The 19,837-nt window shown below is 43.1% G+C and overlaps 1 protein-coding gene across 1 annotated transcript in view; it reads right to left on the reverse strand.

Annotated features, from left to right (window-relative positions):
• The window catches only part of SMARCC1 (SWI/SNF related, matrix associated, actin dependent regulator of chromatin subfamily c member 1), a 91,894-nt gene that overhangs the window by 23,306 nt on the left and 48,751 nt on the right, over positions 1-19,837 (reverse strand). The window contains exons 20-24 of the mRNA XM_064445283.1: positions 16,680-16,938; positions 15,852-16,013; positions 5,979-6,034; positions 3,500-3,614; positions 2,466-2,620 (exon numbers count right to left, since the gene is read on the reverse strand). Of these exons, the coding sequence (XP_064301353.1) occupies positions 2,466-2,620; positions 3,500-3,614; positions 5,979-6,034; positions 15,852-16,013; positions 16,680-16,938 (747 nt within the window). The remainder of the gene's footprint in view (positions 1-2,465; positions 2,621-3,499; positions 3,615-5,978; positions 6,035-15,851; positions 16,014-16,679; positions 16,939-19,837) is intronic.

The following is a 19,837-nucleotide window of genomic DNA, read 5'->3' on the forward strand; positions in this document are numbered from 1 at the left end:
GAGTTTCACGTTTCTAAATACCTACATGTGGAGAAAAACAAGAGAGTGGTTGATAACTGAGGGCTCTTTAATTCAGTGCTACAATGGTTGGTGGTTGAAGCGTATCAGACCAGGAATAAAGCCCAACAGCAAAGTTTACCACCCGTGGAAAAAATTACAGACAATTACAGTACGTTTTAAATCACTGGCAGTTTCGATATCAGTGACTTCTAGAAAAGTTGTAGTCAGGCACAACTACCTCAAAACGGCAATTCAGAGAAGTCGTGGGATCAGTCTTCTGCATGAGGTCAAATTATGACCAGAACAATCCTTTTTGGCAGTGTAAGTGATGGATCAAGAGCTACAGCAGAAGCTCTGCAGCTCAGCTACGGCTGCACACAAGCTAACAGTAACCTGCAGGAGAGGGGACGTTTTCTATCAGGTGCTACTTACCCAGAGAAAGGAAAAAAACATAGCTTACATTGACTTAGGAATCTGAGAAGAAAATGGAGAAGAGAGACTTAATTCTAGTGCTGTCTGTACAGAAGCCATAACTTGTAAAAATGCATTTAAAATTGTTGCTCCATTCTAGACGTAGGAATAGTCTCACCCCTAAAGACGCACACATCACTGGATACCATTTCTTGAATAAGTGGCTTTACCAATAAGTTGTCCTATCTCAAAAGAACAAAAAAACCTTGCAAGTACCTGCCTTTAACCCCTGCTTTTCCTTAGAAGTCGACTGCAATATTCCTCTGATATAAAATCGTAAGGAAAAGAACTTTGTAAAGGCTCTTCACATGACCAGGCCTTGAGTTTATTATGAAGAACTAAATTATCTTCTCTCAGACAAGATACAGCTCACTGAAAGCCTTAATATTCTCTGGGTTTTTAAGCGCAAGTAGAAAGAGAAATCCCTGTTGAACTTGAATTCTACTCTGAAGCGTGAACATCTTAATTATAATATATTATTTCCTGTAATATAATGTGAAAATTCTTTTAGAATATTATTATTACCATAACGAAAACTGCCATTAGCCAAGTCCCTTCCCCCTCTAGCACTCGTTATCACCAAAGGAAGGAAAGTAGGAGATGATCTTCATTTGGAGCAAGTAGTCTTCCATAAAATAGAGATTAAATTTCATGCCTCCTTATATATATATGTAGGGTTTTATCAACTTGGCTGAAAATATCTGTAAGTCTGATGAACTGAGTGCAAGTTACTCCCCGTAAGACAGCTTGGTGCTTGGAGCACCACAGGTTCAGACACGGACAGGCAAAGCGACGCACAAGGGAGCCAGCTCGGACTCTGCACTTCACCGAAATAACGAACCTGAAGTTTGCCAGCAAAGTGGGATTCCACACAGCTGGGGTGCCTAGCTCTGGCACTAAGCAACGCTGAATTCATGCAACTTGTGATTTTAGAACCTGGCTTGAAAGGTAATGACTAAAAATATCCTCAAATCTCTTGGGCTCGTAAAGGAGGGACTGTATCCTCACGGCAACACCTATCATCACACTACCCTCAATATATATGATGCAGCTGGGGAAAAAGAGAGTCTGAAGTTAAAGTCATAAGAGTCAAAGTCAAAGTTCAAGACTGCAAGAGTCAGTATGACACATGCGACACCTCATTATGGCCACTGCTATGTCCTGGAAATCCATCAGGAGATAAACACCATCCATGCTTTTGCTTTTGGTATCTATAAAGTAGGTGACATGGAACATAGTACTGAATCCAAGAGCGATTAAGAAACCCAAACTACAACTGGAATCCAAAAAAATACATAAAGAGAAAACAGATTTTGAAACAGATATTCTGAAAGAAGCGAAGACGGTCTGGTTCCTGCAAAAAATGTGAAAGACAACATGCAATTAGTAATTACAGGGCAAAGAAAAGCTATTAGACGGGACACCGATTCAAACCACAGCTCATTAAGAGACTACAGACAAACAAACAGAAGTTTAATGATAGAAAGGCAAGAACGTGCTTTTAACAGACACACAGAACCTCTTAACACAAAAATCATTAAGTCGTCTATAAAAACCCCTGTAATGCTAGAACTGAACACCACGTTGTTTTTACAGAGACAGAGTCCAAGTACCGGAGGCTTGCGTGAAGTCACAGAACAGCCAGAGGCACAGCAAGAGAGACAATGTTAGGGTTTTATCACCCAGACCTGTTGCCTCAGCATTACGGCCAGACCTATCGAGCAAAGTCCTCCCAAAAACGACAAGTGCATTTGGGGACTATTTCTTAGGGATGTTCATTGACTTCGTAATCGTAAAAGTAGTCGCCTAAATTGAAACTGTGCACTATTTCACTTAGGAGTTCAGGCAGAAGAAACTGAAGATGGCACTTGTCCTCTTTCAAGGTATTAGAGATTAGAACGTGAAACCGCACAGATCTGGAACAAAGGACCATTTTAAGAAGAGTTCTAATGCGAACTGGAAACCAAGCCAATGGGTATTTGTGTAAAACAAACCTTTGCTTTGGTGGCAGCTGAGGCAAGGGCAGCAGCTGCAGCTGTAGCTACGTTTCCTTCCGAGATTTCGTGTTCTACTTTCTTCTTCCCAGCCTCGTTCTCTTTGTCTTTGCTTGCATCAACGTTCTCCTTGTTCTCTTCCGCCTCCTTTTCTTCTGAAAGAGATTTACCGCCAAGTCCGTTACGTGCATTCTCCCCTTGTTAACAGTATCGCGTCAGGGCAGGAATTGCACTACACACACTGCTGTTAAACAAATTAATTGATCCACATACTGTCACGTTCCTACGTTATAGCACTGCTACTCGTCCAAGTGCCGACCGGGGAACAACTCTAGTCTAAGAGGATCTGATCCAACAAGTAGGGTGACTTTAAATGTTTTTAGTTCCCATCCTGTCAATTCATCTTCTGCCATCAGCTTACTCTCATCAGAACAACTTCAGCTGCATTTCCAAATCAACTCCATTAATACATCAAATCCAAATGCTTCTTGTTCTTCCTGGTGCTAAAATACTGAATCTAAGTTTCAGGAAAAACCAGTGTATCTGTGTGGTACAAGGGGAACACATTAAAAATAAAGAATAATGCCTGATGCAGAAAAAAAACAGTACTCCTTAGCCTGTCAAAATAAAGGCTCTGCATCACTTCACAGGGAAATGGAGCTAACATATTAACTTCTAAGGGTAGAAGTGAGCAGTCCCATTTCTTTGCATCAAGAATGATCAAATGGTGTGCAATACAGGCAAAATAAAATAATTTATACAACCTACACGCGCTTTGCTACTGCAATTTCTTCACCCAGTCACTACACACAGTGACAGAAAGCTCGGCTGAGGTCTAAAATGAGTTCAAGAAAGAATTTAGTGCCGAAGCTTTGCAGGGAAATTAAACTAGAATATTTACTACTGAACCATGAAGCAGCCTGATGTGCAAGAGGAAATATTTCCGCCGCAGTTGAGTTTATAGTCTATTCCAACCACTTTAGAGGAAGGCTATTAAAGCTAACACAGCTTGAGGAGCAGCTGGGAACCGTTACCTGGCTTGGTGTCGGCAGTCACTTCGCCATCTTGTTCTTTTTCTGGATTTCTCTCATTTTCTCCTTCTTGTACTTTATCGCCTTCCTCAATTTCGCTCTCCGCTTTGTTTTCAACCTAAATGGGATGAAAGATTGTTTGAAGACTAATGAGTGCTCTACAAGACATTCACCGTTAACTTCACTTATAGCTTTCAAATTAATCCCCTATCGTAAAGAAGAGACTAAATTTTGAAGGCTGACCGTTACACTTAAGGCCTTTTTGACAATCGTATCTGAAATCTGAATAAACAAAAGTAACTGCTATACTGGCCAAAATCTATCAGATTCAGTAACCCAGGCCAAATTTCATCTGAAGGTAGAAGGAATCCTGAATTAAGATGACATAAGATGTCCTGCCCTGTTGCCATGCTGCCCCCATTTATTCCAGTAGATTTTATGTAAATTTTATATCCTTTCCAGTATCTGCCTTGTTAACAATTTATACAGCATTCACCTATCCACACAGCTCCAAAGCCTGCAGAATGCGAGGTCACAAAACAGCATCCTGTGGCAATAAACGCTACAACTGGATTACATGTTACAGGGGGGCGCTTCTGTCCAGGAACCGGTGGAAAAGCGCAACATTTGCAAAATGGAAGTAAAATTACAATATTTCTTGTCAAAATATAGGTGCCTTAACATAGTATTAATGAAAGCAGGAGCAGCTTCGTGCTTACCACTGGAAGCATCATTTTCCCCTTGAAAACACCCCAAACTGACCTGAATGTTTCTCGTTTGTTCTGCTCTACAGAACAACACATCTTTTCAAGCTCTAACCAAGTCGTCTACACTTACGTCTACCTCAGTGTACCTGACTATCTACCAGAAATGCAGCAGCAGATCTCGCTGAAAAACAGAGTGAGAAGCAACGTCAAGACTACGCTCAGCAGCCATTAGGGTAGTTTTATTTCCTTCATCTGACTAAGCAGGCAACACAGAAATATCACCTGTTGCTGCAGACTCAATAAGTGCCCACCAGCATTTATTTAGCAGGGTGATGTTCTAATTCCAGGATATTAAGTTTCATTCCAGTTCAGGTCTGAAACAGTCACAGCCAGCACCATTACTCTGGACTATCTGAACAGGGATACTGGGTTTGTAGACGTGGGGTTATAAAAAAACCCAACAACATCCAAACAACTGCATTCTTGTAGGCATTATCAACAGGGTGAAAGAATTAATTTCTAAATGTCTGATCTGTATGGGCAGGATGAACCATACCTAACATCAAAATCATACAATACACACACCTATAACCAAGAGTTAGCCCAGACTTCTTCCAAAGAGTTTTATTGACCAGCCCAGCTATGGGCCCCTACCTTTAGCCAGCCGCATCTCATCCTCCCACATCCACTAAGCCACATGTGATCGTGTGGACCGAACAGATACGTAACAGGCACCGTCGCTGGAGAGCTGCGATGCGGCTAGGGCAACCATTTCATTCAGGTTGTCCGTTCAGCTCCGCACACCACACTCACAAATGGCTGCCAAACACTGCGAGTAACTCAAACTCACCCATTCCCTGGAAAGCCCCGATCTCTGATCTTGTCACAGAACTGAATGCCATGTTCAACTTTGGGAAGGCAATTTGTCACAAGACAAACTTTTCTAGGGCAAGACTTAAAAGTGGTGCTTGCTTTAGACCCTACCAGTCATGAACCGTTAGCATACCAATGCCCCTCTCAGCTTAAGTCTCTAATTCGTCTCACATCACCCAGTCCCAACCTTTTTCCTCAGGACTAGAAAAAACCACACCGACATCTCCTTTCTGTTGTTTACTTGGCAAAAGAAACATCTCTGTATGACACCTCTATAGACATGTCCAAAGAAGAGCAACAGAAGACCCTGGGGAGGGTCTGGAGCACAAGTGTGCTGGGGGGCGGCTGGGGGGGCTGGGGGGGTTTAGCCTGGAGAAGGGGGGGCTGAGGGGAGCCCTTCTCGCTCTCTGCAGCTGCCTGAGAGGGGCTGGAGTGAGGGGGGGGCTGGTCTCTGCTCCCAAGTCACCAGGGACAGGGCGAGAGGGAACAGCCTCAGGCTGCGCCAGGGGAGGTTTAGGTTGGGTGTGAGGGAAATGCCTTCCCTGCCAGAGGGGTCAGGGGTTGGCACAGGCTGCCCAGAGAGGTGGGGGAGTCACCGTCCCTGGGGGGGTTCAAAAACATGGTGCCTAGGGATATGGTTTAGTGGTGGGTTTGGCAGTACTGGGTTAACAGGTGGACTCGATCCTAAAGGTCTTCTCCAACCTAAATGATTCTATAACTTGAGGCTAAATCACTCAGAAGAAATGAAGCACTACGGAGACTGAAAACTGTTCCCTATGGACAGACACACTGCCCAGCACACTATCACCTACGGTTCTTGCACAGCATTTTAGAATGTCACAATTCAGGTTCATAAGTGGCAGAACTCTCTTTTCAGAAGCAGTGTACTGAGCCAAGCTTACCTTCTCAGACTGTTGTCCATCTGCCTCTGTTTCCATTTTTTCTTCTTCAGCTCCATCTGAGAAAACAAATACGTAAAGTATTGAGAATGGCCATAATGTCCTTTTATCATACTCGTCATTTATTTCCAGGTTAACTGAAATTTTCTGTTTTCCACTGAAATCCTGGAAGACTAAAAGCTTATTACACTTATTTTAGTTTAAAAATCAAGTTTACTTGCAATTTAAAATTTAACTGCTTTTTCTTTTCAGTCCAACAAGCAGGACAAAACATTAAGTTACCTATGCTCTGCTGAAACACCCAGTTCACCCGTGTAGAGAGAAACCACGAAATCTATCCATTTTAGCTACAAAAAGGACAGTTCAATGCATTGTTCTGCAGCATTTGAGTCATACAATAATTCCCGTTGGTAAGTTGCCGTATAATAAAGTATTTTTCCCAATACATCCAATTTGTTTCTGTAGATGGTTGTCAGTTACGTGATTAACCTCAATTACTGCGCTGCCAGACTTGTAATTCCTCCTTAGCACAAGATCCCCTGAGCTGCTTTCGATGAAAGGTCTGTCCAGAGGCATTGTCATGCATTGCAGGTCAACTGAAGATTTAAATTCCATTTTGCAGGTGGTACAAATACCGGAATTCTCCAAAGCAGGCTTCAAAATAATTATTCAACACCAGGGTAACATTAAGCCGTAGCAAATTTGTTAAAGCACTGACACCGTTCTTAAACATTAGGGACCTCTTGTTATTTCTGGCCCCAAAGCCCAGAGTTCACGGCAATCCTCCAAACTGGTTTGATATGACACCCCACACAGTGAAACCTCATTTCACACCCTTGGTACCTCCCGCTCTGCATAGATGTGACGACCAACGTGATGGTTCTCCAGTCCCGTACGGCTCTTTTGTGCTGTTCCTCCAAACACATTTCTCCCAAAAGCACTCTGAAATGTATCCAAGCCCTCAGAAATACATTCAAAACCAATATTTGAGCCTGAACTGAACAATGAAGCTTAAATCAAAAATGGGCCCAAAAGGTGCAGTCCTATGGTACACGTTCATGCACAGCGCTCTCTCAGACCTTGATCGTTCATTCTCTTGCATCCTCCCCAGCTGTAACGATACCAATACCCATAGGTTTGTACTGAAGAGTGGATCAATTAAATGATCCGGATTAAACCCTAACACTTTCTTCACCTTCTTACTGAAAAAAGCTGTATTGCAGCTCCTCCTCAAGAGCCCAACTGCAGCTGCCTGGTTAGGTGCTAAACGAGATATGAATCACAGCTGAGCACAAGAGATGGTTGTTGGTTAGCTATAAAGCAAGAAGAGCACATAAATTACCAGCTGAAAGCTCTGAGCTTCCTCTGCATCCAAAACATAGCCATCCAAACAAATGACAAACAGAGCTGAGGCTGAGTGAACGTGCCTCCTGACCATGTCGTCACAGCACAGCCTGCTCAACTCCCAGCCTTTTAAAAAGCGTACTTTCCAAGATGCTCTGACAACCCAGACCCGAGATGCACCTTCAGTGCTAATGCTGAAATCGACACTAGCATTGGGCGAGCTCTTACTTCTCCCCAGTGGTTTCAGGTGCTGCTGACAGATGTTGTAAGATGTGCAGGGCTCTCAAAACCACCCGTTGGGTTCTCTGGGCGATAACAATTTCCTGGACCGCTCCAGGAAATAAAGACTCAGCCTTACGCCATGACCTGATCTTCAGAGGAGTCACACGAGATGACATCTGCCAAGGCTGGCTCCAAGACAAGGCTCCCATACTGGAATCATGAAGTAGTTCCTTATGGAGAAAAAGAAGCCTGCCAAGCTTGTGCTCAGGAGGAGACCTCTACAGACAGCAGGGACAGCTCACCTACCTCACTGCAGCCTCCGGCTCCAAATCGGTCATTAAAACTCTTCATCTAGTGTCTGACCAAAGACGACTTCCTCTCCTCAGAGGTCAAAACATTTGACATGAAGTCATCTGGGGAACATTCATAAGAAGCTACAAGCATATAATATGAACTGTTTTGATACTTGGAGGGTTCTCTCACTGCCGTTGATGTGTGGGTCTAGAGAGCACCTACTGCCTCTTATGCCTGCATATTTGGAACCCAAACCAAGTTTGCCAGACACCCATAAAAACCTGACCTTGACCACAAGCACCTTCAGAGGGCCCCACCACCAGGCATGAAAAAAACCTTAGGTTTAATATACAACTATGTGCTTCATTTTGTTTTTTTCGCTGACTAGACTGAGCTCTTCAAGCTTGTAACGTCTTATTTACTGCCCGTTTGGCATTCAAGTATCTATTACAGAGATATCTGAAGGGTTCTGCCAAAACGCAGCCGGGCGGCCTTGAGTCACAGATTGCTTTTTGAGTAGCAGCTGACCAGTTATCATCCCATCCAACTTCAGCATCTACAGCGGAAGGCTAGATAACAGCCTAACAGGTATACATGAGAGACCAAAATGAGGAAGGGGAAAAAAAAAAAAATCAAGCCCCACATGTTACCACGTGCTGGATGCACACACCTCACAAGAGAAGCATGTGTTTTAACAGCAGTTAGTGTCTTCTTGTGCTTAGTATGCATCTCTTGGTGCTAATCCTTGGTTTGTTCATTAAGTTATTCCTTTAGAGAATGCTTATTTAGAATGTTCCTACTAATGACGGCAGGCCTCTCTGAGATAAGAGGATAACAAGCATATTGATGGAAAATATCTGAAGGTGTCTCAATAATGTACTACTACTTCCAGATATTTTCCATGTGGGTTGTTTAAAAGTCCAGGAAAACCTGATTTCTTTGCAGCACCCAGCTGCTTGTGAGGGAAGTGCCAGCGCAACCTCATACTCCTTGTCTGGGACCTCAGACCTGCAAGAACAGAAACTCTAATACAATTTAATGTATAGGGGCATTAAAGGAGGAGTTTATTTAGGTCACGGACTCCAACACATGCTACCATACAAATACAAAACGCCTGTCGAAAAGCCCTGATCCATCTCTGAAGCTTCTGAAGACAATTGCTGGTGGAGGGTGTTAATTTTCAGTAGTCCTTATTTGACTGGTAATTCCTGTGTGCTACACTGCAGAAAAATGGGTGCACAAAGTGTTTTGCTTTAACAGCAACCATTCTGTAGAGAAGTTTTGACAAAAGACCCTCCCGTATAAAAGAAAAACATACTAAAATGGCTAATGGAAAGATAATGGTTTTCCTCTTGGCTTATTTTAGGACGATAAACCTACTTCTCTGAAGTATCTGCCACCACAATTCAATTTATGGAGACTGGGGACATACCTCCTCAGAAGTTTTATCCCAGAGTTAGGATTTAGTGACCTAATAACGTCACAGGGAAAATCTAAATTAGATTTTGTCAGACAGCTATTTCAAGCCTAGAAGCAGAGCTCCAAACTAGGCTTAAAAGCATCATCCCTCCTAATAAATTAAAGAGAAAGCTTTACAAAGAAAGCTTTATTCTCTCATTTAACAAAAGTGGAGAAAAAGTGCAGAACACTCCAAATGTGCTTGGGTTGGTAGAGTGGAAGATCGTGAGGTCAAACTAGGAAAATACTGCACAGGAATACACAGGTTTTCATTCTGGTGCGGCTTAGCCTGAGCACCAAGAACTTCAAGATCTCCAGGACTAGGATACAGTGTAATTGAAAGAAAAAAAAGTCTGTAATTTTGTATTAACATCCCAAAACTTAACCACAGGGAGAAGTGGAGCAATTCTGAAGTTCTGCTTCCTACAGAACTCCAAGTCAGAGTGAAACAGGTCAGAAAAGCTCTAGTCTGTGGACAATTTTAGGTCAAAATGGGGAGGCTTTTGTCTCTTAAAAGCTCATCACTTGATCTTTTTTTCACCCTTCTGGAAGAGAAGAACCTGGAACTCAGGTTCTCCAGTCTAGAATCAGGCTGAGTGGAGACTCAAGTCTCAGCGCCCCATAGCAGCAGCGAGCATCTTGACCACCGGGCTACCATCTCATCTGTTGATGGCTCCCAGTCCCACGGAGCTCCCAGCGAAACCTGCAGCTTCACATTTACACTCTTAAGGGATGGGGATGAACTCCCTAGAAAGTTCTTGTCTTGCAATTGCACGTGATTTTCTCAGGCACGCAAACGTCACAGGTGACAATACTCCTTGCTTAGTTCTGAATCACATTTGAGAGAAGGCTCTAAGGCAATAATCATGTAAGCTGCCCCTAGGAATGCCATAAAATAAAGTCTTATGAGACACAAACTTTCCTCTTCTACCCAAAAAGTCATGTTTGCTCTTGTGAGTTTCAGGTAAGACTGAACTCCCTTTCCACCCTGAACTCCATTTTGAATGTGGGTTTTGTCTTCTGATTACAATGCATTTCAGGGTTTCCTATCTTAAGGCAAAGTTTCCAAAAAAGCAGCGTCCAGCAATGCGGGAGCTGCTGAGGCAGCCCAAGACACGAGCGCAGCATGAGGTTGGGTAGGTTTACAATGTGCTACAAATCAAGCATTATCACAGCTTTTAAGTGTTTGATATTAATTCCCTGCAAGTATTGGGGCAAGTTTTATTAAATGTTCCTTTTCTATTTCATATCATCATAGAAAGGTTTAAGTTGGAAGGAACCTTTAAAAATCACCCAGTCCACCCCACCTGCCATGGGCACGGACATCCGCCACTAGATCAGGTTCTCAAAGTCCCGTCTAACCTGACCTTGAACACTTCCAGGGCTGGGGCACCCACAGCTCTTGGGGCAGATTGGCAGGCCAATCTGTAGACTGCGGTAAGAGCTGTTAAGCGACTACTGCTGTGGGGGAAGCTCCAAGGCAAACAGGACACCACAGAAGGACAAACTCCTTCCCACCTACTCTTTAGATAAAATCTTCTCAAAGAAAAAAGCACACAGAGCATCTCACAGTAAGGAAAGCTGCCCTTGGACTCTCCCTTGTGTCATAACACATTTAACGGACACTTTCCAAAACGAACTGTTCTTCTATATTACATAAGGACACAGTCAGCTACAAAGAGAGTCAGAAGGCATGTATGTGTGACAGTAAGATTATTGCCAACATCCTGATTGAACTTAGGTTTTCAAGTCCTGGCTGTAATAATAAATGTTATTTTAAAATTCAGATGACAACTTTAGGCAGGTAGTAGTCAATGGTTTTTGAAAACTGTTTTCTCGTATTATCTCCTAAGCCCTTATTTGCAGTGACAGGGCTATGCCTCTGCAGCTCCCACCTGCGTAAGCCACTCTGCACTTGGGTGCATCGAGGGGCTATCAAAGACTACATGAAATACTATATGTATAGGGAAAAAGAAAATGAAAGCTATCACTTATTAGTCTGGGGGTTAAACAAGTTTACCTGAAGCAGGGTTTTGTTTCTAAATTACAGGCTATTGAGAGTACCTGAAACCAATTAAGAGTCCCATAAAAATTAAGCTCTAATTCCAATACGAAAACTACTCCTGCCTTTCTGTTGGCTACAAACACAACCGTACTGATTTTCCAGTATGATCTAATGAGGTTAATGAAAATACATAACTGGCAATGCAAACAGGAATTGATTAGTTCCTGTTAGAAAAGGGGAAGACTTAACTTTAATGAGAAAGAGCCTGTAATTCCTTTTACATGGCACCAGTGATGCTCTTTAACCCTCTTCGGCAGGTTTGGCATTATACCTTGCAGGTTGTGGAGAATCAAATTAACGGTATTTCTTAAATCAGCATGAGGCAGGTGGTTGAGAGACACCACAAGACATCTTTCAAGAGGGAGAAACCACCTGCACACCAGGAAACATTGCCCCTCCATGCCCCTCTTAAAACCTGAAGCAGCAGATATTTTCTGTCTCTATGGAAGCTTGTTCTGGTTTACGTATTATCTCCAAGAACACGGAGCCTCATTTTCTAATACATGAAGAATTTATAATTGACTTCTGACGAAGCCCAGTGACTTAACAGTGAAGTTAAACTGACTTTAAGTCAACAACTATAAAATATCTCCATGGTAAGAATTTACTGCATTAGCAGCAAACACACGATTGCCGCATAAGCAGATACATATTGTCATCAGAAGAACAATAAGCAAAACCACGCGTATAAATGCACAGAATCACTAGTGAGAGTTTCAGCTCCGCAAATAGTTTAAAGACACCCTCAAGACATCCTAGACTCCTTTGTCTTCACTAAGGCAACGCACACAACCTGTCAAAAGTCAGGCTTGAATATTAATATTTAATTTACTACAGCTATGGAAAAAATCCTGGGTCTGACTATGGTAATTACTCTATTATCTAAACTGTACTTTACATTTTCCACAGTCAGTCAGGACTCCAGAGCCTCCTGTTTCTTCTCCACTTGGCTTGTCGGCGTACCGCACAATAACCGGGTGGGCTTCCACGAAGAAGGGTGGAGAGTTCACGGAAAGCTGCCGCAGGTTTCGTGCGAGCTGCACGAGTCCCTCACAAGAGGATTGATGGGCTCAATCCTCCAGCGGGGCAGAACTAGCTCCCAGGCACCTGGAGCCACGCAAAGTGAACGAGGTACTCAGAGTCTGTTCATTTTAGCAATGCTTGCATTATTTCAGAGTTAAAGCACACCCTGGAGACGACAAGAAAAATCATCCTGCCAAAAATAAAGTAAAATAACTTCTCCTGTGTATGTATATTTGTGTGTAGTGTTCTAGTATGTGTAGTTGAGAGTGATACAAAATCATCCATAAAATGTTAAATTTAATCATCCATTTAAATCACTTACAGTTGTAGCGGAGACAGTAAATCAGACCACCATTCCCTCAGTGCTTACTGTCACAGATGAGCTACAGCTTGAAGCATCCATACACTTGTGTCAGCGGAAATACTTTCCGTGAAATACTTGTTAGAACAAGACCTAAAACGCACAAGTAACTGCCTCCAACACAGGCACTTCAGAGGCTGCCTCGCGTACATATATGCAGTCAGTATAGTTAATCACCTCTGGAAAGCCATTAAGAAAGCACACATACTCGGTGCAGTCTTAACTGAAACTACTAAGTACCACAGGCATACCGAATATTTCCCTTCTCTGGAGCTTAATCACTAGGCTGAAGAGCCAGGATCCCTGTTTGCTCTCCTCGACTACTTCTGACTAGAGCAGACACAGCGCATCTTCATCTATCATACTCTGACCGACAGTGGGGCACTGTCTTGGAAAGCAAAAGACAGTGTCTACCATGCTTACCACAGCAGCTGAACCACCTGAGCCTCCTCGTAACTCTGCCAAAGCCTTACGAGATCAATTTAAAAGGAACCATCACCAGCTTTTAGAAAAACTAACAATGAAGACTTAAGAGGAGATTCTTGGATATTAATGTAAGTTCCTGCAATCTGTTCCAGGCTATTTTCCCTCTTCACATTCCACATTGCCTATAATTCACTAATATTAAAAGTTTTTAAATTATTATGGAGCTCCAATATAATTTTATTTCTAAAATTAAACAACTGATAAACTTTAATTACAGTACAGAACGGTAAGTAGATATTTTTAGTTCTCCATAGTGACATTTAGATATAAAACTTCAGGTCTAGCCATGCAAAACACAGCTCCTTCTCAGCATTTGCACACTAGAACACTACACTTCCACGCATTAGGCACACCTCTGCAAGAGCGTGCTCTGGATTCCCCCATGCCCTCCAGTGCAAAGCTGTTTTGGAGGTGGAAGGCAGCCTGTTGAGTGACCCAGTTCACTCTTGCTGAGCAGCTCCCCCAGGGAGAACCATCTACTGTTGTCCTAATTTATTCCATTAGTCACAGCCCAATACAAATCGCATTAACCATAACAGGACAGTATTACTTGCAGAACTCACCACACAGCTCATTCAGAAATAATTGTGTTATGGTCATCTGCTCTCCAACTCCCCATATTAAATGACAAGCAGTTCAAAATCTCTATTTGCAACTTACATGCAAATTCTCCTGGAGAAAGGGCTAACCCACAGACTAGCAGTAGCACCCGCGAGGTACCAATGGTAAGCTTCCACGGTCGTGCTGCAGGATTAAGACTCAAAGCAGCACACATGTTAGAGGTCCTTAACTTACTACTGTGAAGCCTGTACTTGGAAAATATGGAAAAAGGAAATAACGCCCCAGTAAGAAATATTTAAGGTAAGCTGAGCTTATTTTCAAATAACTATCAAATTAAACTTAGTCCCAGATGGAATAACACCTAGATTTGTCTTAGAGCAGACCTGAAAAATAAACCCCCAAAGCCTTGCCCTATCAACAAGGCTTCAACGCTTTGTGCAACAGAGCATTGCAGAACAGGGTGAAGCAGATACTCCAGGTGCCAGCGTTCCCCTTTCAGCACATATTCCACACCCTCCCAAAGCACTGAGCTGCCTCACATCAAGTCATCCCACTGAGTGTAGAATTGAAAAATGCAATAGAAGGATTGAGTGTTTTTTTAACTACTTTTCTATTTAAAAAATATCATCATGAGTGAATCGGTACTTTAAACTCTGAATTAGAAGTGTCATTTTACAATGGAAATTAAGTACCATAAATAGCAGACGTGTATCTTCACCTGTATGACTAGCAGCTGATAACTCAACAGCACTGGAACACAGAGGTCCCTTATGATCCCAACACACAATCTGACACCTCGCTCATGTCTCTAGATGGGGAGACAGCAGGTCAACTATAAGATGCACAAGCACAGCCCAGATCAAACCTTCCAGTCAGTCTGGATTATGTTCTGTTCCGTTTTACCCAAAGCTGTATATGCCTTTAAATATCTAGTCATTACATTCACCAAAATGATCTGTGATAAACGGAACAAAACAGCAGTCAACAACGCTGGAGAGAAAAATAAAGGTGTACAGACAAGTCAGTAGATCTCTACCAAACTCAAGAAGTGGAAGTCTGAGACGGTCAGTAGGTACGTAACAAAACCACAGAATCCCAGGTTGGAAGGGACCTCAGGGATCATCTAGTCCAACCTTTCTAGGAAAAGCACAGCCTAGACAAGATGGCCCAGCACCCTGTCCAGCTGAATCTTAAGTGTCCAATGTGGCGGCGTCAACCACTTCCCTGGGGAGATTATTCCAAGGGTTGACTGTTCGAAATGCGTGTGCCTACTCATTTTCCCGTTGAAGGAGAGCCAAAATGGAGCTCAACAGGAAGGGTTACACAGAGGGGTTTCACCTTACGGGGAGTTGCCACAAGATATGCTTTTACTCTCCACTGTAATGAGTGAACAATTTGCACCTGTCAAAGTTTCAGATAAGAGACTTAACACCAGAGTATCTGCTGAATACTACAGAGAACAGCTCGACTGAAACTGAGCTCTAAAATGAGAGCTTGTTAGTGTGGCGGTGTAACGTACAACCACCAGAGCCAAGAACCGTGGCATTATTGTGCACCAGTCCACCGTTTCATACCAAGTTCTCCGTCTGCTACCACCACGGTCAGCCATGTCCTCAGAGAACAAGACTTACATTAAAACTGGTTACCAAAAGGTGTGTTGTAACATTACAGATTCAGCTGCAGCACAAAGAGCCAATAAAACTCGGTTTGCTTTACTGTAACTATACCACTAGAAAGGCAGCATCCTCTGACTACTCTAATACCCACAGAATTGGCATGAAACGTTCTGCTCTGGTGTTTCTACATCCCAAGCAATGGCACTTCCACGTAGTCAGAGTAGGAAGAAAAATTTCTAAAACCGAAGCTGGTCCTAAGTTCATTAATTCAGCGTCAAGAGTTAATAATCCTGCAGCAAGCCAAAGCGGAATGACCCGTCACACTCTCCTTCCCAGCGATTCCCATCTCGTACCGCAGGTGAACTCACGGTTCATTATGAGTCAGAAAAAAAAATGCTTAAGGAACCTTATCTGCAGAAATTTCTGCAGTTTGATGGATAGCCTACCGATTTTCTCCGGCTCATCTGGACCTGTTCCAGCAATGCAGCTGCTCTCTAGTCCGTATGTTGGATCCACCTTCCCAGAGGCTCTTGCTGCTTCCTGTACTTTCTTTACGTGAGCTTCAACGAGCTCCAGTGGCACCTCCTCTCTGACTCGAGAAAACTCCTCTGTTAAAATTTACACAGAAAATGTCACATTGCGAGGGTTTTAAGGCAAATTCAAAGTTATGATTTTCTCAGATCAATATGCAGGTAAACCTCGTTACAAAATGAATTCTCAAATATATAGGTTCCTTTTCACATTAGGTAGTTAATTTTCTCTCTCAAATGCGTCAGGGAAGAGTCTCTTCCCAATTATGTAAAACGTCTTTTACGTGGAAAAAATAAGAAAAAAGTGAAAGGCGTATTCATTAAGTTTCTTAGAGGACACAAAACCGTGGCAGATAATTTCACAAAAGTAAAACAGGAAAACTGAAAGTTTGGTGTTGTGCTTTTACCTGTATCTAAACTAACAACAGTGGTCACAGTAACACCGACTACCAGGCGGTGCTTGCAAACACCAGCACCAGTCAACGAGCCCAGAAGGGGAACACAAGCCATCTCTGGACCTTCAGCGGCCGTTCAGAGCTATTCCCACTTGCCTGTGAGTTGGCAGTTTCAGTAACAACAGAACACAAAACTGGGTATCAGTTTCTGTTTTCAGACCCGTTTTCTACATACATGTGAATTGGTTTTTACACCTTATTACCCACCCTGAAGGAACTCTAGAAGCAGGTGATTTTAAAAGCTAACTTGCAGAGACGAGGTGAAAAAATTGCTGGGGCAAATCCATACCTAAGGCAGCCTTTGCTGCGGCTGATGCCACCCGGGGATCCACCACCGATGCCAGGAAAGCCACGGTACTCATCACTGGATTGCCAGATTGGCTGAAAGGTACGGGCTGGTAAGCCAACGGGCCCAGAGACGCATCGGAATTCTCCAAATAGGGGTCTTCGATCGGAAGTCTCAGAAAATGGAGAATGCACTCATCTTGGGTACGGCTCCCAACATGCTCCGAGACTTTGTTCCAGTCATCTTTGTACATCTCCAGAGCCTGCAAGAGAAAAAAAAAAATCTAATATACATGGACTACTCTGGGGAGGGGGGAGAACTCCTACTTTATGCATAAAGCTTTTCAATACTAGTTGTTTTGGTGATGGAACAATAAATCGGGATCAGAAAACTATTTAAAATTGTCTTTTTTTTCCTGGTAGCAAAATTATTCAGCATAAGAAACAAACATCCCACTGGGACATCAGTTACATTTAAGCTGCAGGGATCATCACACAAGTTTCATGCTGTTACTGTATCAAAAAGAATTGTCAGAAGATTTGGGATTTACTAATAATATTAGCGTAGTTAGTGTTTCCCCATTTTGCTTTCACATGAAAAGCCTGACAGAGAAGTGAGTTCGCTTATCCCACCAAGCTTCACCAATTCTTTCAATTCCCATAACTACTCCCCCGAGGGCACTCTTTTGGTCTCTCATTTACGTCTTAACACACTAAGCTCTTTGGGGCAGGAACAGGATTTATTCCACACGTATATACTAGCTGTGACGGTGAAGTCCAATTCTTAGATCCAACAAGTGTTATGAAAATGAAAGAGCATCAAACCAATATACCAGGGGAAAAGAGGAAAATATATTCTACATCATGAAGCCAGAAGGGATCTATTCTCTAGCCGCTGTTAACCAGTCTGGTGTTTGTTATGCATTCAGGTTGACAAACCATTATTCTGCAGAAAACCCACCTGATACAGTAAGAACTTCCAGATTAAATCAAACATTTTGTAATTCAGAATTTCAGTTGCTTTTAAAGTTGCTTAAGAAAAGTCATAGCAAAAAAACGAGCTACTTAAGTCCCTGCATTAGTTTTTGAAAAACCAACAAGTTAGTACTGTAAACACCCAAAACAGTAGCCCACCAGGATATTATCCCCTAGCAAGTGGGTTTTTTCCTGAAAACTGTTTTAGCTATTTAAGCATTTGGATAGCATAAAGTAAGTGTTGAAGTATCCTGAACCGTTACTTTTACATTACTGAGATGATTCACGGTCCAGTCACCTAGAAAAAGTAAAGAGCCAAGATCTAGGCAAAATAGGTTCAACTTACCAATGAAAATGAGGTCTGCATCTCACAGGCATAACAGAAGTCTTCTGAAACTATTTAACGCCAGAGGCCTGAGCAAGGGTGGCAAACACCTTTGAGTTGCAGATCCCATTTTGGTTTAAGTTGAACACATTTGGCCAAGAAGCCAAGCTGGTTTTTCCCTCATGCTCTACCTACCCTACAACAAACCCCTGTGACACGTCCTCACTGGCTGGCTGGCCATCAGGCAGGCTGCCTCGGACCTTAAGGCACCTGGTTGCAGGTATAACATGTTTCAGAAGACAGAAATCCTCCTCCTCAACTAACTACTCCTGACAACTGAGTTTCCCCAACTAAGCAGTAAGTCCGTTTAAGTGCCAGTGTTAAGAACAAATTAAGTCAGTGGCTTTGCGATACTTGCAACCTTTCCCGCAAGGCCGAGAACCACCACGAATCCCAACTTTCGGGGCAACACGCAAGGCTGACTGAGCTTTCCACAAGCACAACCCTTCACAGCGTACAGGCAGAATTCAGAGCAAGTGGGCTCCTCAGCTGGACTGCATCTGCCAGACAGCGCGAGGACACATCCAGCACGCCCGAGCAGCACGAAGTTAACATGCTGGATGCTTCAGCAGAGTTACTAGTGACAGGTGGAAGACGGAAAGTGAGCAGCAGCTCCTGTGTTAAGAGTTCCCCAACCTGGGAAAGGACATTTCCACAAAACAAGTTACTATATATAGACAACGGCTGTGCATTCAGAGACATTCACCTGCAGGACTACACATAAAGCAGTCTTTTTCATCAGCCCTAAAACATGGGGTTTTTTTAAATCCAGGAGTTCCAGAACATACTGTTTTCTTCACAGCAGTTCTGGAGGAAAAGTGTTTTAGTGTTTTTGCAGCTAAAACATAAGCTATGAGATTTCTTCAAAGACAAAGGAATCTTCTACCTGAATGGGACTCGTTGGCATGTCATGTTGAAGGTCAGCTAGGGAAAAACTGCAGGCTAAGTAACATTTTTCGAAGATGTGGAAGTAGACTAACTAAAAGGCCAGATCAGTTAAACTCACTGAATGAATTAGAGGAAAAAGAGCAAATGGCCTGCAGTGGGTGCAGCTTTTTAGCCCCCTGATCCAAAAGCGATTTAAGCTCTACCTGGCTGAAGTTTTAAGTCTCTCCCTCTCATAGTCAGGTCTCACTGCTTAAATTGGGTGGGGAGGAGGGGAAAACCCCCCACTGTACCTTCAGAAGGCCTTTGGTTCCCTGCTCCTTCCCTTCCCTTAAAACACTGGGCTTAAGATCAGCTAGGCACATACTGGCCTACGGGAACGCTGTGCTCCAGCAGAGCTTAGGTGGGTGGGAGGAACAATACAGGAGCTCTTGAAGACCAAACCCCTTCATGTGGTCTAGCTCATGAACACTCAGTGGAAAGCAGAATTTGGTTTGGGAGTGAACCAAGGGCAGACAACACTGGACAGCCGGGTCCATACCGCAGGAATCAACGGCCCCTAACTGCTTATGAACCGCTCTCCTGACCTCTGATCCTGCCCAAGTGTTTAAAGAAAGGAGAAACTGCTTAGTTCACCAGGTCATACTCATGGGGACATATTTATTCAATGTTCAGCCTTCCTTTCACCTTCCCTAATTTCATCTCCGTGCTCTAAGTTATGTGTCACTGTCTACCCATTGTTAATCACACCAATATTAGATCAGCTCTGCTTTTCATGGCCAGGCTGGGTTTTTTTGCTCATCCTCCTTCATCGCTTGGTATTTTTCTGCTAGACAAACTAGCTCTCACAATAGTTGTCCTTACTATAAATAGCTGAAAATGCACTTAACCATGCAAGAATAGCACTCCGTGGAGAC

The sequence above is a fragment of the Phalacrocorax carbo genome, chromosome 2, assembly GCF_963921805.1.
Source record: "Phalacrocorax carbo chromosome 2, bPhaCar2.1, whole genome shotgun sequence".
NCBI classification, from domain to species: Eukaryota; Metazoa; Chordata; class Aves; order Suliformes; family Phalacrocoracidae; genus Phalacrocorax; species Phalacrocorax carbo.